At 35.5% G+C, this 11,804-nt stretch overlaps 3 protein-coding genes across 3 annotated transcripts; 1 reads left to right on the top strand and 2 right to left on the bottom strand.

Moving 5' to 3' along the window:
• LOC149725716 (intraflagellar transport protein 43 homolog B-like) lies at window positions 1-2,552 on the bottom strand. Its single transcript, XM_089891569.1, has 3 exons — window positions 2,350-2,552; window positions 1,618-1,885; window positions 1-846 (listed from the first exon to the last, which is right to left on the bottom strand). Exons 1-3 carry the CDS (start codon window positions 2,441-2,443, stop codon window positions 624-626), a joined length of 585 nt encoding a protein of 194 aa, XP_089747695.1. The 5' UTR covers window positions 2,444-2,552; the 3' UTR covers window positions 1-623.
• Window positions 2,553-2,853: 301 nt separating this feature from the next.
• Window positions 2,854-5,903, top strand: LOC149725715 (structure-specific endonuclease subunit MUS81-like). The gene has a single exon (XM_089891562.1). It carries the CDS (start codon window positions 3,281-3,283, stop codon window positions 5,255-5,257), a length of 1,977 nt encoding a protein of 658 aa, XP_089747688.1. The 5' UTR covers window positions 2,854-3,280; the 3' UTR covers window positions 5,258-5,903.
• A 780-nt stretch (window positions 5,904-6,683) lies between these two features.
• LOC149725714 (uncharacterized) lies at window positions 6,684-11,464 on the bottom strand. Its single transcript, XM_089891563.1, has 3 exons — window positions 11,200-11,464; window positions 10,619-10,842; window positions 6,684-9,630 (listed from the first exon to the last, which is right to left on the bottom strand). The coding sequence occupies exons 1-3, from the start codon at window positions 11,396-11,398 to the stop codon at window positions 8,218-8,220; spliced, it is 1,836 nt and encodes a 611-aa protein (XP_089747689.1). The 5' UTR covers window positions 11,399-11,464; the 3' UTR covers window positions 6,684-8,217.
• Between the last annotated feature and the right edge of the window lie 340 nt (window positions 11,465-11,804).

The raw sequence follows: 11,804 nt of genomic DNA, 5'->3' as shown, positions 1-11,804 counted from the left end.
AAACGAGTAACTGAAATATATTTTGTCCCATTTACGCTAAATACTACATTACAACAATATATATTTATATATATGTAAATAACACGAAATTTTCTCTTATAAAACTTTATATATTTAATCGCAGCTTTATGTAACACATAAAAGCAACATATTATAAACAGGAGAAACGGGCCAAATTTGAAGAAATCAACATATATTTTACATATTTCATAAAACAAGAATCTTCCCTGTACACTGCACAAGTTACCCCAAAGCTTTAATAATAAAGTCCTTTTCTGTCAATGAAAAGCTGTCCCATTTTCCCCACACTAATATATACCAGAACTAATTTTAATTTAGGGCTTTGTATTACTAATAGAATAGATATTTTTGCACTGTGGAAAAATAATCCCAATTCTATAGCAGAAATAACAGAATACAATTAACATTTTATAAACCAGAACTTATTTTAATTCCAGTTTTTTTATTACTTTTTATTAGCAGAAATATCGGAATACTATTAATGTTGCACCTAGGTTTGAAAAATGTACTTAAATAACAGATTTATTACAAAATTGGGCAAAAAATCAGAAATTTAAGTTTTAAAACAAAATTGGACCATTTTTCCCAATCCCATTTATAAATCATACAATTCTGTCCCCTTGCTCCGACACAGACGGTTCTTTGTTAATTTTTTTCCCTTTTAACGAAGAAGAGACGTCCGCGAAGATTTTTTCCCATTCCCAAACTGTATCCTTTTCAATTTTGACCTCGTTTTCAGCAGATAAATGCTTAGTCAGCAGTTTTAGGTCTATGCCATCTAGAATTCGAAATGCTGATCGATTCATAAGGTCGTTATCCAATTCTCTGTGAAAAAGACTCAAGTCTTAAAATTGCTCCAACCCAGTGGTCACTAATGGGCTGTCCAAATTATCAGCCACGCATAAACATAAATAAAAAATCTCCCAAAAATAATACTGGTAAAACTCGTTATCTGAAAAAAAAAAAAAAAAAAAACTCGTAAGCTGGCACGAGGTGTATGAAACAGAACACCTGTGTTATAACGACTGTCGTTTTCAGGCCATTTAGAATAGAGCAGGTTACATACATCAATTTATAGATGGAAAACTAAAGAAAAAGTTTTCATTAAAATAATGAGGTATTTTATTTATCTATGCGTGGCGGGCAATGACAGTCATTATAAGCTTAACATGGGTGTTCTGTTTCATACACCTTGTGTCTATAGTTTATATTAGTTATCATATGCTTGGGTTTTTGTGTGTGTTCAGTTTTTATACATCATGTGTGTCTAGTGTATAAGAAGACACTCATGTTATAACTCAACAGTGAGCATGGGGTGTATGAATACACCATGTGTGTCTGGTGTATAAGAAGACACCCATGTTATAACTCAACAGTGAGCATGAGGTGCATGAATGAATACACCATGTATGTCTGGTGTATAAGAAGACACCCATGTTATAACTCAACAGTGAGCATGGGGTGTATGAATACACCATGTGTGTCTGGTGTATAAGAAGACATCCATGTTATAACTTGACAGCAAGCAACTATGAACACACCAAGTACATTTCTTACAAAAAATCCAGAATTTCTATAACCAGACATTACACATACTTGTATGTAGCCATTGCGGCAAAATTCGCAGATGGCGGAGCAGCGATTTCATTTTCCAAGTCATCGTCTTGAATTTCGTCTAAATCCGGAATCGCTTGGAGGTCATCCTCTTCTGCTTCCGGACTCTCTGCTCCTGTTTGGAGGAGCCTGGAGTCCAAAATGTCCTCAGAAGGAGCGCTAGTGTCCCATCCCGTCTGCCGCCGAGAGGGGCGTGCGGCAGAAGATTTTCGTGATGATTTTTCGGTCACCATAGGTGACTGTTGAGACTCTGTAATGGATAAATGAATGAATGTAACTTATTTATCCTCGCATGGGTGGAAAAATACAGTCGTTATAACACGGGTGTTCTGTTTCACACACCTTGTGCCAGTTTACGAGTTACTTGATTAAATTTAAAAAATGAATGAATATAACTTGCCTTATCCTTGCATGGCTGGAAAATGACTGTTGATATACTACGGGTGTTCTGTTTCATACATCTTACGATTTACCCCGTATATTACTTTGTGAGTGAATTAAAAAAATGAATAATTGTAACTTGATTTATCCTGGCATGACTGGAAAACTACAGTCGTTTTAACACGGATGTTCTGTTTCACACACCTCATGCTCGCTCGCTGTAAAGTTTCAACAATAAATGTTTTAGGTACTTTTATTATAAATCGATGACAATTTAGGAGCAATTATAAGAATAATGCATTTGGTGTAGCTACATATATTACATAACCATACCTTGTTTAACAGCCTGGTCTTGTGGGCTCCCCCGAGCCCTTCTGCCTTTTTTGGGCCGAGTTCTAGGTTCGTCTATATCAAAATCGGCGTCCATATTTTGCTTTTAAACCGCCAATAAATGTTAGTATACACAGAATTTTTATATATGTTAACGAACACCGTATTATCCTAACACTTCTGAAGAAAAGACGTTTAAAAAACGGTGTATAAACGACTAGATTATTGAGTTTTAAAATAAAACAACAAAATTCCGAATTTAATTTGAAATATTTTGTTTAGCTTTGTTGCTATAGTGGAGTTACATTTAAACCGTGGCAATGACAATTATTTTTTTACGGTTTTAAAATGAATTACAAAAAAACGTGATACTTTATTAAAAAAAAATTATTATACAAAACTGTGATTTTTGTTTCGTTTTTATTTTATTAAATATTAAAAAAACAATTTCGTATTTTTAGATGATTTCTGTAGTCGAACAACAGCGGGAAAATCCCCCCGCGAAAATTTAATCAAAATAAAGTTTAGAAAATTTTTTAGAGGTTGCTGTTTTCTTTTATAAATGTTATATTTTAGTTACCTGTATTGGAAAGAATAAGCACAGTATGGTAACCTATTTTCTGTTCACCAGCCAAAAAATATTGTTTTTTTTTTCACTTAAAATTCACGTTTATAGTTGATATACGTTAACGTTTTAGTTAATAAAACTGTAATATTAATATATAACATAATATATCAGCTATGTAAAATACTTCCCCCCCGTTATTTGCTAACCCCTATAACCACTAGCCCCCTAAAGGCCCTAACCATCAACACCTAACCTAGGGGTTAGTGGTTAGCAAATACGGTGTGGGGGGGGGGGATATTCTTCACTAGCACCGTATTTTTTAATGTAAAAATATTTACAGTAAACTGTGAAAACTTTAAATTTATAATGCAAAAATTTGGCAAAAAAAGAAAAGTTGATTCTTGTCCAAACCGTCTTTTTCTCTCCTATTTAAAAGAATGGAAAGATGACGCTTCAGAAAAGGAATTAAAATCATACCATACTTACAACAAAGCATACAAGTCTTTAGAAAAGTATGGGCTACCTTTACAGTCTGGTAAAGAAGCGGTTATTTTGGCTAACTTTGGCGAAAAAATCTGCGCTATGCTAGACACTAGACTTGGAAAGGATTCCAAAGAAAAAGGCGTCACGCCCAGAGAATTTTTAGAACAGTCTCGACAGGTTTCTGAAAGCTGGTGGAAAAGTTTGGAAACGGAACCTAATAAAAAGAAGCAAAAAACCCTAAAAGTTAACTCTAATGTGAATCGTAAACAGCGAACTTATGTCCCTGTAAAAAATTCCGGTGCCTATGCTCTATTAATTGCACTGTCTAGAAATAAAGCTTCGGAAAATAGTTTTGGGTATATGAAAAAAGCAGAGTTGCAAAGAGAAGCGCAAACTTTTTGTACGAAATCTTTTACACTGCCTGACCCTGGAAGTCAGTATACAGCATGGAGTAGTATGGCAACCTTAATTAATAAAGAACTGGTAAAGAAACATAGCAATCCAGCTAAATATGAAATAACAGACTCTGGGTTGGAGCTGGCGCAAAAATTGGACATTGAAAATCAAAAAAAAGGAATAACGAACACTGGTCTAGAGTTCCTGCAAAAATTGGACACCGAATCGCAAAATAGTAATCAAAATACTATAGAAAACTTGTGGAAAAAGACAAAACAAAAAGAAAATTTAGTCAATTTTTCTGACTCTGATTCTGAATGCGAAATGATCAATTTAGTAGACAGGGTAAAATCAAAGCAAAAAACGGTGAAAAAATTGAATAAAAACACTAAAAACTGTGCAGTTTTGAAACCTAAAGCCCAATTGGTTCAATTTTCTGATTCTGACCCAGATATTGAAGTGATTGAACAGCCACCTAAATGTGTAGACCTTACTTTAAGCAGTGACGAAGATATATCGCAAGGTAAAAATCCATATAATACTCCAGAAATTAAAAGTAGTGTTGCTAATAGCAACCCACAATGCTCTCTAGCTCACTCTAGTGGCGGAAACATCGAGTTTCGATTGGAACCTGGAAATTTTGACATTGTTTTGTGTGTGGATACGAGAGAAGTCTCAGGCGATAAAAGAAAAAAGGAAATGCAAAGAGAGATTCAAAAACTTAATGTGGAAACTATTGACCGCGTTTTACAAATTGGGGACTTTGTATGGGTAGCTAAGGAAAAATCCTATACTGGAAATGGTAGGGAAATTGTACTGAATTATATCGTTGAAAGAAAATGCATGGCAGATTTAGCAATGTCGATTCGAGATGGTCGTTTTCATGAGCAAAAAATCCGGCTTAAACAGTGCGGGGCCAAAAAAATTGTGTATTTAGTTGAGGATATGAATAAAATACAGCATCAAAGTTTGCCGGAAAAAACGCTACGTCAAGCGCTTATCAATACACAATTTGTCGATGATATTTTTGTGAAATATAGCGAAAATATTGCGGCTACAGCGCAGTATTTGGGAATTCTGACCACGAAATTGAAGAAAATGTACAGAGATAAAACTCTGCTAGCTTGCGAAATTGCTGAAGTACAAAAAACTTGTAATGACGAAAAGAGTGTCCAAAAACTGCTGAGTTTCGACGATTTTAACGACGGTAGTTTAAAAGGAAAAGGGCTTACTTTCACAGAAATGTTTGTAAGACAATTAATGCAGTTACATGGTATGTCTTATGACAAAGCTGATGCCATAACACAGTTATACCCTACTCCCTATCTGCTTGTACAAGCCTATAAAAACTGTGAAAGTTTGAAGCAGAAACAAGATTTATTAGCGAAAATTAAAACTGGACTTTTAAAGCGAAATTTGGGCGCTAATTTAAGCAAAGTTGTTTATCACGTTTTTCACTCTTAAAAAAAATGTTTCTGTTGCATTTTTTCTACTTTTCTGTTCATTTTTTTAATGCAGGGGAGGCAGGGATAGTTAGACCTGTGTTTTGTGAAAAAAAAACGTTTTTGGTTGTATATCATGCTTTTTACTCTTAAAAATTTTTGCTGTTGTACTTTTTCCATTCATATTTTTTAATGCAGAAATAGTAAGATATACATTTCTGTGAAAAAAATCAATTTACTCTGCCTTCCCAGGTTTTGCGCCCATTTCTATTGAATTTTATTGCCTTATTTGTTATTTATGCTTTTCTATCGTAAATACTGTTAGTTTAAAATTGAAAATTTTTGCCACCAAAAACTGTGTACATGAATGGCATTTGTATCGCACAATTAGTCTCAAATACCAAACTGTTTTAGCACAGTTTTGCAGTGTATATATGTATACCTTTTTATTTTCTCTTACAAATGTATTTTCATTTCATTTAAAAGAAATCCATAAAAACAGTTAAGTTCAAATACTTTTGAAATCGTCCACTTTTTTAGATTTAAATTCTAACATTTTAAATTTTGGATATTTTTGCAACAAATATAAAATACCTAGTTTTTGTTGATATTTATAAGTTATAATTTTGAATAGTCTTAAATACGATTTGTTATTCTTTTGGCTAGAATTAAGTTGCAAAAAATGATATCAAATCAACCAATTAGTGACCACTGGGTTGGAGCAATTGCTGTTAAGTGTCTTGCCCAAGAACACATACGCCCCCACAATGGTAGCAGCGACGGGACTTGATAGCGTACTCTTTGGTTCGGAGGTTCGGAACTACTTTTGCCACCAGCATCAAACTTTAACCTAGAGGTTTGAGGTGAGGTCTGCTATATTTCCAATTATTTAACGTTACGTGCACATTCATTACAGCTCTGCTGTCTTGTTGCAAATTAAATAGTATCTTGATTTAAGTTAATGGTGTCAGAAATTCCACGAAAAGCACAATCGGTTCGTGTTTAAAGTCATAAATGGATTGTCAGAATTAAATACATTTTATCCTTGTTCGAGCAATTTTACCTCACGGCGCAGAGCAACGTCAGTCGCTAAAAACCGTCGTTCATTTTTAATAAAATGTAAATGAATGAATGTAACTTAATTTATCCTAGCGTGGCCGGAAAACGACAGTCGTTATAAAACACGGGTTTAACACCTCGTGCCAGCTCACGAGTTACCATGTATGTTACTTAGTGAGTGATTATTTTTTGAGGATTTTCTATGAATGGCTGATAATTTAGACAAAAGACAACCCATTACTGACCACTGGGTTGGAGCAATTGGCGTTAAGTGTCTTGCCCAAGGACACATACGCCCACAATGGTAGCAGCGATGAACCTTGAACCCATTACCTCTGGGTTACAGTCAGGCGCTTATAGTCATAGTAAAACACACTGTCTATAAGATTTGCGAGATTTTATTGCGCAAATTGTTAGAAACGGTAAAAGGGCAGTGATTAGCTTAACAGACATGTTAAATTAAATATACACAATCACATATGTGTTATAGAAGAGTGGGGGGAAATGGGACAGGTATTCGTTCGTTTTTCGTATCCCATTTGGTAGTAAACAATAAACATTTAAAGAATTATAAAACTATATCCTTACGACTCCCATAAATCGTTGTTAATTGTTTAAAACACGATCAGGATACTTGGATATTATGTGCTTAAAGTGTCCCATCTTCCCCCACTCAACTATATAAGCATGGACAAAAAAGATTAACTACAAATGGGTATACTGCAGTAACAAACAAAATTTTGGTTAAGTTTACAAACATTTTTATAAACAGAAATAAAAAAGACACAAAGCAAAAAATATTTTTTTGAAGTTTAAACGAATAACATTTAAAAAATGCAAACTTTTTGTAATTGTTTGTATACGTTAACTTTATTCGCATGGTGTGACCTATATATGAATTTGAAAACGTTGGCACAATTCTGAGAATTCATTTCTTTGCAGTCCAGCCAAAACACGACTAATGGGGCTATAGAAATACGCGAGTGTACGACAGTGCTACCTTTTGGGCAATTAGGAACAGCTTAAACAGTTACGTAATTTTGTAATAAGGGTATACCCTTATTTTACTCTTTGTAAGAATACATGTAAAAACTCCCGAAAATGCCTTTACAGTTTAAAAGTACATTTCTAAAGCCTAGGAAATCCAATATATTTAATATACAGTAGGGTAGGGGAAGATGGGACACCTTTAGCACATAATATCCAAACATCCTGATCGAGTTTTAAACAATTAACAACGGTCTATGGGAGTCGTCAGGATACAGTTTTATAATTCTTTAAATGTTCTTTGTTTACTACTAAATAGGACGGGAAAATAGAATGAATAGGTTTCCCGTCTCCCCCACTCTACTATATTTCTGTTTATAAGCATACGTGTTAAAACTCACGAAAAATTCTTCCCAGTTTAACATTACATTTTTGAAGTCTAGAAAAGTTGAAAAGCCAGTCGAACGAAACAGTGTACAAGTAATACAGGAAATAATTGGAAATGTCTGCGTCGGAAATTAGGGAATTCGGCAAGCATGTAGGCGCCATGGCTAGGTCATGACAAATCCGTTTTACAGTTTGTCAAACCGGTTTGTCCACTGGCGCTGTTGGAGTCCAATTTGCCAGTCGTACAGGCTTGGACTTATATGGGCAAATAGGCTACAGTTTGAGACACAGTTTTATTTTGAAACTTCAAGGGAAAATGGAACGTCTTTTTATTCTATTTTCTTGTCCCATTTGGTAGTAAACAAAGAATATTTACAGAATTATATAACCGTATCCTCACGACTCTAAAAGAGCGTTGGTAATTGTTAAAAACTTGATCAGGAAATATGGGATTTAGTTGCTAACAGTAACCATCTTAGCCTACAGAACTATAAACGTTTAGTTTGTTTTCAGTATGTACATACTCATTTCTTTGATGTTTTCAGTAATTCACGTCTGCTTTTCATCTGACGTGCTATGTACGTCACAATAATGCTCGACCTCGGCCCCGTTTTGGTTGATGACGTCATCAGGTGTGACGCCACCGGACTTGACGTCATCGCCAAGCGATGTCTGCGCCGGCTCGTCCGAAACAGCCGCTGCAGCTTGGTATTTCGAATAATCATTTTGCCGACGGTTTTGCCTTTGGAGTCTGTATTCATTTTCGCCGTTTTTTCCGTTCGTGTCGTTTGCTGGCCGAACAATCGGGCCTTGTCGCCGAAACCGAGGCCTCGTGTTGCGTTCGTGCCGAGAGCTGACTTTCCAAACGATAACTACTGTTACAACGATCATAGCAATAACCAGAGTGACTACAATCACAACAATAACAGAAAGATCTGCTTGACCAGGGTTTTTCGGCACTTCATGTACAGTAGAAACAGACCTGTTAACTGTAGGTAAATTTAATCCAATTTCGCCAGAAAAATCACCAGAAATGTCGTGAGAATTCCCATCTCCAAAGTGCACAAAACTGCCGTCGTTATAGTTTTCCATTTCCTTCTCAGAATCTGTGTTTTTTTCTCCCGATCTTTTTAACGGTATTTGATTAGGTCTCAATAAAATGGGGTGCCTTAGCTTTATAACTGGCATTGTAATGTTTTCAGTTTTACCGCTATCGTAAACGGGTATAGTATCACATAAGCCCTCTTCGGTGTATGTAAGCATATTCACCCCATGCCTGTATCTTGGCGTTTCGCATTCGACGTACAACTCTGTAAGCTCATGCCTGCTAATCCATTTTAGCATAGATACGGCGTCACAGTCACATTTCCAAGGGTTATCATCCAAATTCAGAATCTCCAAATTTCGCATTCGTCCCAGGTTCGGAAAATTTTCCAATTCGTTCCGTTCCAATACCAAAGTTTGAAGCGCTTTATTGTTAAACGCACGTCTTGCTATAGAACTTATATTACAGCCTTCAAGCCAGAGTTGGCGGAGCAGTTTTATTCCTCTAAGCGCCTCTCTTCGTATTTCTGTTATCGGATTAATACCTAATAGCAAAGTATCCAGAGCAGGCAACACCTTCAACTGCGTGCTCGGAAATTGGTTAATTTTGTTCAATTTCAAATTCAGGACTTGTAACTTTGATAAACCCGCAAAAGCCAGAGGCGAAATTGTTGAGATGTTATTTTTCATTAAATTCAATTGTTTCAAATTGTCGAGTCCCAAAAACTGGTTGTCTTTTAGAGTGTGTACCATGTTGAATGCTAAATCTAAGGTTTTTGCGATTGGTAGTCCAGAAAATGACCCTCGGTGTAGTTCTCTAATGCCGTTGTTGCTTAGGCTAATTTCGGTTACATGTCCGAGACCGGTAAAGGTGTTTGGAGATACGTTTGCAATCATGTTGCCTTCAATTCGTAGAGACTGTTGAGAAAAATGTAAATGAATACAGTGGGGGGAAGATGGGACACCTTTTTATTCTATTTTCTCGTCCCATTTGGTAGTAAACAAAGAACATTCAAAGAGTTATAAAACCGTATTCTCACGACTCCCATAGACCGTTGTTAATTGTTTAAAAAACGATCAGGACATTTGGATGTTATGCGATAAAGGTATCCCGTCTTTCCCCACTCCACTATATATTAGGATAGAGTCAGATGGTTTTATTTTCTCGTCCCATTTGGTAGTAAACAAAGAATATTTACAGAATTATATAACCGTATCCTCACAACTCTAAAAGAACGTTGTTAATTGTTAAAAACACGATTAGAAAATATAGGATTTAGGTGCTAACAGTATCCATCTTACCCTATAAAGGTATAAGTTACATTCATTTATTCATTAATTTAAGTACGTAGTAGGGTGGGGGAAGATGGGCCACCTTTAGCACATAATGCCCAAATATCCCCATCGTGTTTTAAACAATTAACAACGGTCTATGGGAGTCGTGAGAATACGGTTTTATAATTCATTGAATGTTCTTTGTTTACTACCAAACGAGAAAATAGAATGAAAACGTGTCCCATCTTTCCCACCCTACTATATCTCTAAAACTCTAAAAGAGCGTTGTTAATTTAGGAAATATAGGATTTGGGATAAAACGGTATCCCATCTTACACTTATACAGTACTATAAATTACATTCGTTGTTTCTCAATCTTCTTTGTTTCACATTATCAGTCTGTTTGCAGTCGTTGTGTAACGTGCCGTATTGCCCAAGTTAGTCTCGTTTGATAGTGTATGATTTCTACATAGTATACTTGTATTCTATATCGTGATAATCTATTTAATCTATGTCGTTACGTTATAGCTTACTGGCTAGGATTATTACCCTTTATCTAGAACAATAAATATGATATCAAGTACAAGGGTGCGGACTTATTATTTACATTCGTTGAATTAAGTATACATACCTTTAATTTCCCTTGCGCAGCAAAACAGTTCGGTTCTATTGTAGTTATATCATTGTACTCAATATGTAGATACCGTAGCTTAGTCATATTTAGCATGTCTTTTGGCCTTAGGGTTTTAAATGTACTTCCACGTATAAGAATCCCAAACGAATCGCTTGGTATTGCAGATGTAATATTGCTGAGCGCAATGCAGTCAACATGCTTTTGGCAGTCGTCGCCAGCGCCTGTATATTAAAATATAAAATTTTACATATAGTTTTGTGGAGTAAGATGGGACACCTTTAGCACATAATATCCAAATATCCTGATCGTTTTTTAAACATTTAACAACGGTCTGTGGGAGTCGTGAGGATACGGTTTCATAATTCTTTGAATGTTCTTTGTTTTCTACCAAATTGGACGAGAAAATAGAATGAATAGGTGTCCCATCTTCTCCAACCCTACTATATGTATAGCGTTTTCAATTTTATGGGTGATTATTATTTCTACTTTGACTTTGTGGGTGATTATTATATTTTAAGATTTATTAAGAGCTCCAACCCATTAATGACCACTGGGTTGGAGCAATAACTAAAAATTACCTGCTTCCCAGCCCGATTCTCCAGGGCAGAATGTTATATGGTTGCATTCCATACTCCCATAGTCAGCTATGGTTGTAGCTTCGTATTCAGCTACATAATCGTATAAGGAGTAACTAGGAGGCCTCGGTAAGTATTTGTTGCATAGGCCGTAGCGTAGTAATAGCAGAAACGCCAAGAAAGCTCTGGTATACGCAATCATTCCTCTAAGGGCAAGTACTCCTTTTAAAATATCTGCATAAAGATAATATAGGCTGGGAGAAGACGGGACACCTTTAGCACATAATATTCAAAAATTCTGATCGTGTTTTAAACAATTAAGAACGGTCTATGGGAGTCGTGAGGATACGGTTTTATAATTCTTTGAATATTCTTTGTTTACTACCAAATGGGACGAGAAAATAGAATGATAAGGTTTCCCATCTTCGCCTTTTTTCGTTTACTTGTTCTCCAATAACGTCTGAAATTTAAAAAAAACAGTGCAACTACATAAGCCTTTTTAATTTTTTTTCTACCGTAACTTGCTGTAAAACCTCACCCGTATAGAATACAGCTACAGTATACGTTTTACTACCCTTTCAAGCTTTACAGTAAAAATAGTAGGATAG

This window comes from Ciona robusta, chromosome 13, assembly GCF_009617815.1.
Source record: "Ciona robusta chromosome 13, ASM961781v2".
Lineage (NCBI taxonomy): Eukaryota > Metazoa > Chordata > Ascidiacea > Phlebobranchia > Cionidae > Ciona > Ciona robusta.
This window is presented reverse-complemented; position numbering and strand designations above follow the sequence as displayed.

What these genes read in the sequence shown, in the direction of transcription:
- LOC149725716 (XM_089891569.1), bottom strand. Translation starts at nt 2,443, where the DNA reads ATGGACGCCGATTTTGATATAGACGAACCTAGAACTCGGCCCAAAAAA. An exon ending in AGACCAGGCTGTTAAACAAG is followed by an intron (nt 1,886 to 2,349) that starts GTATGGTTATGT and finishes TATCCATTACAG; the next exon opens with AGTCTCAACAGTCACCTATG. An exon ending in GCCGCAATGGCTACATACAA is followed by an intron (nt 847 to 1,617) that starts GTATGTGTAATG and finishes TCTTTTTCACAG; the next exon opens with AGAATTGGATAACGACCTTA.
- LOC149725715 (XM_089891562.1), top strand. Translation starts at nt 3,281, where the DNA reads ATGCAAAAATTTGGCAAAAAAAGAAAAGTTGATTCTTGTCCAAACCGT.
- LOC149725714 (XM_089891563.1), bottom strand. Translation starts at nt 11,398, where the DNA reads ATGATTGCGTATACCAGAGCTTTCTTGGCGTTTCTGCTATTACTACGC. An exon ending in AGAATCGGGCTGGGAAGCAG is followed by an intron (nt 10,843 to 11,199) that starts GTAATTTTTAGT and finishes TTTAATATACAG; the next exon opens with GCGCTGGCGACGACTGCCAA. An exon ending in CTGCGCAAGGGAAATTAAAG is followed by an intron (nt 9,631 to 10,618) that starts GTATGTATACTT and finishes TTTTCTCAACAG; the next exon opens with TCTCTACGAATTGAAGGCAA.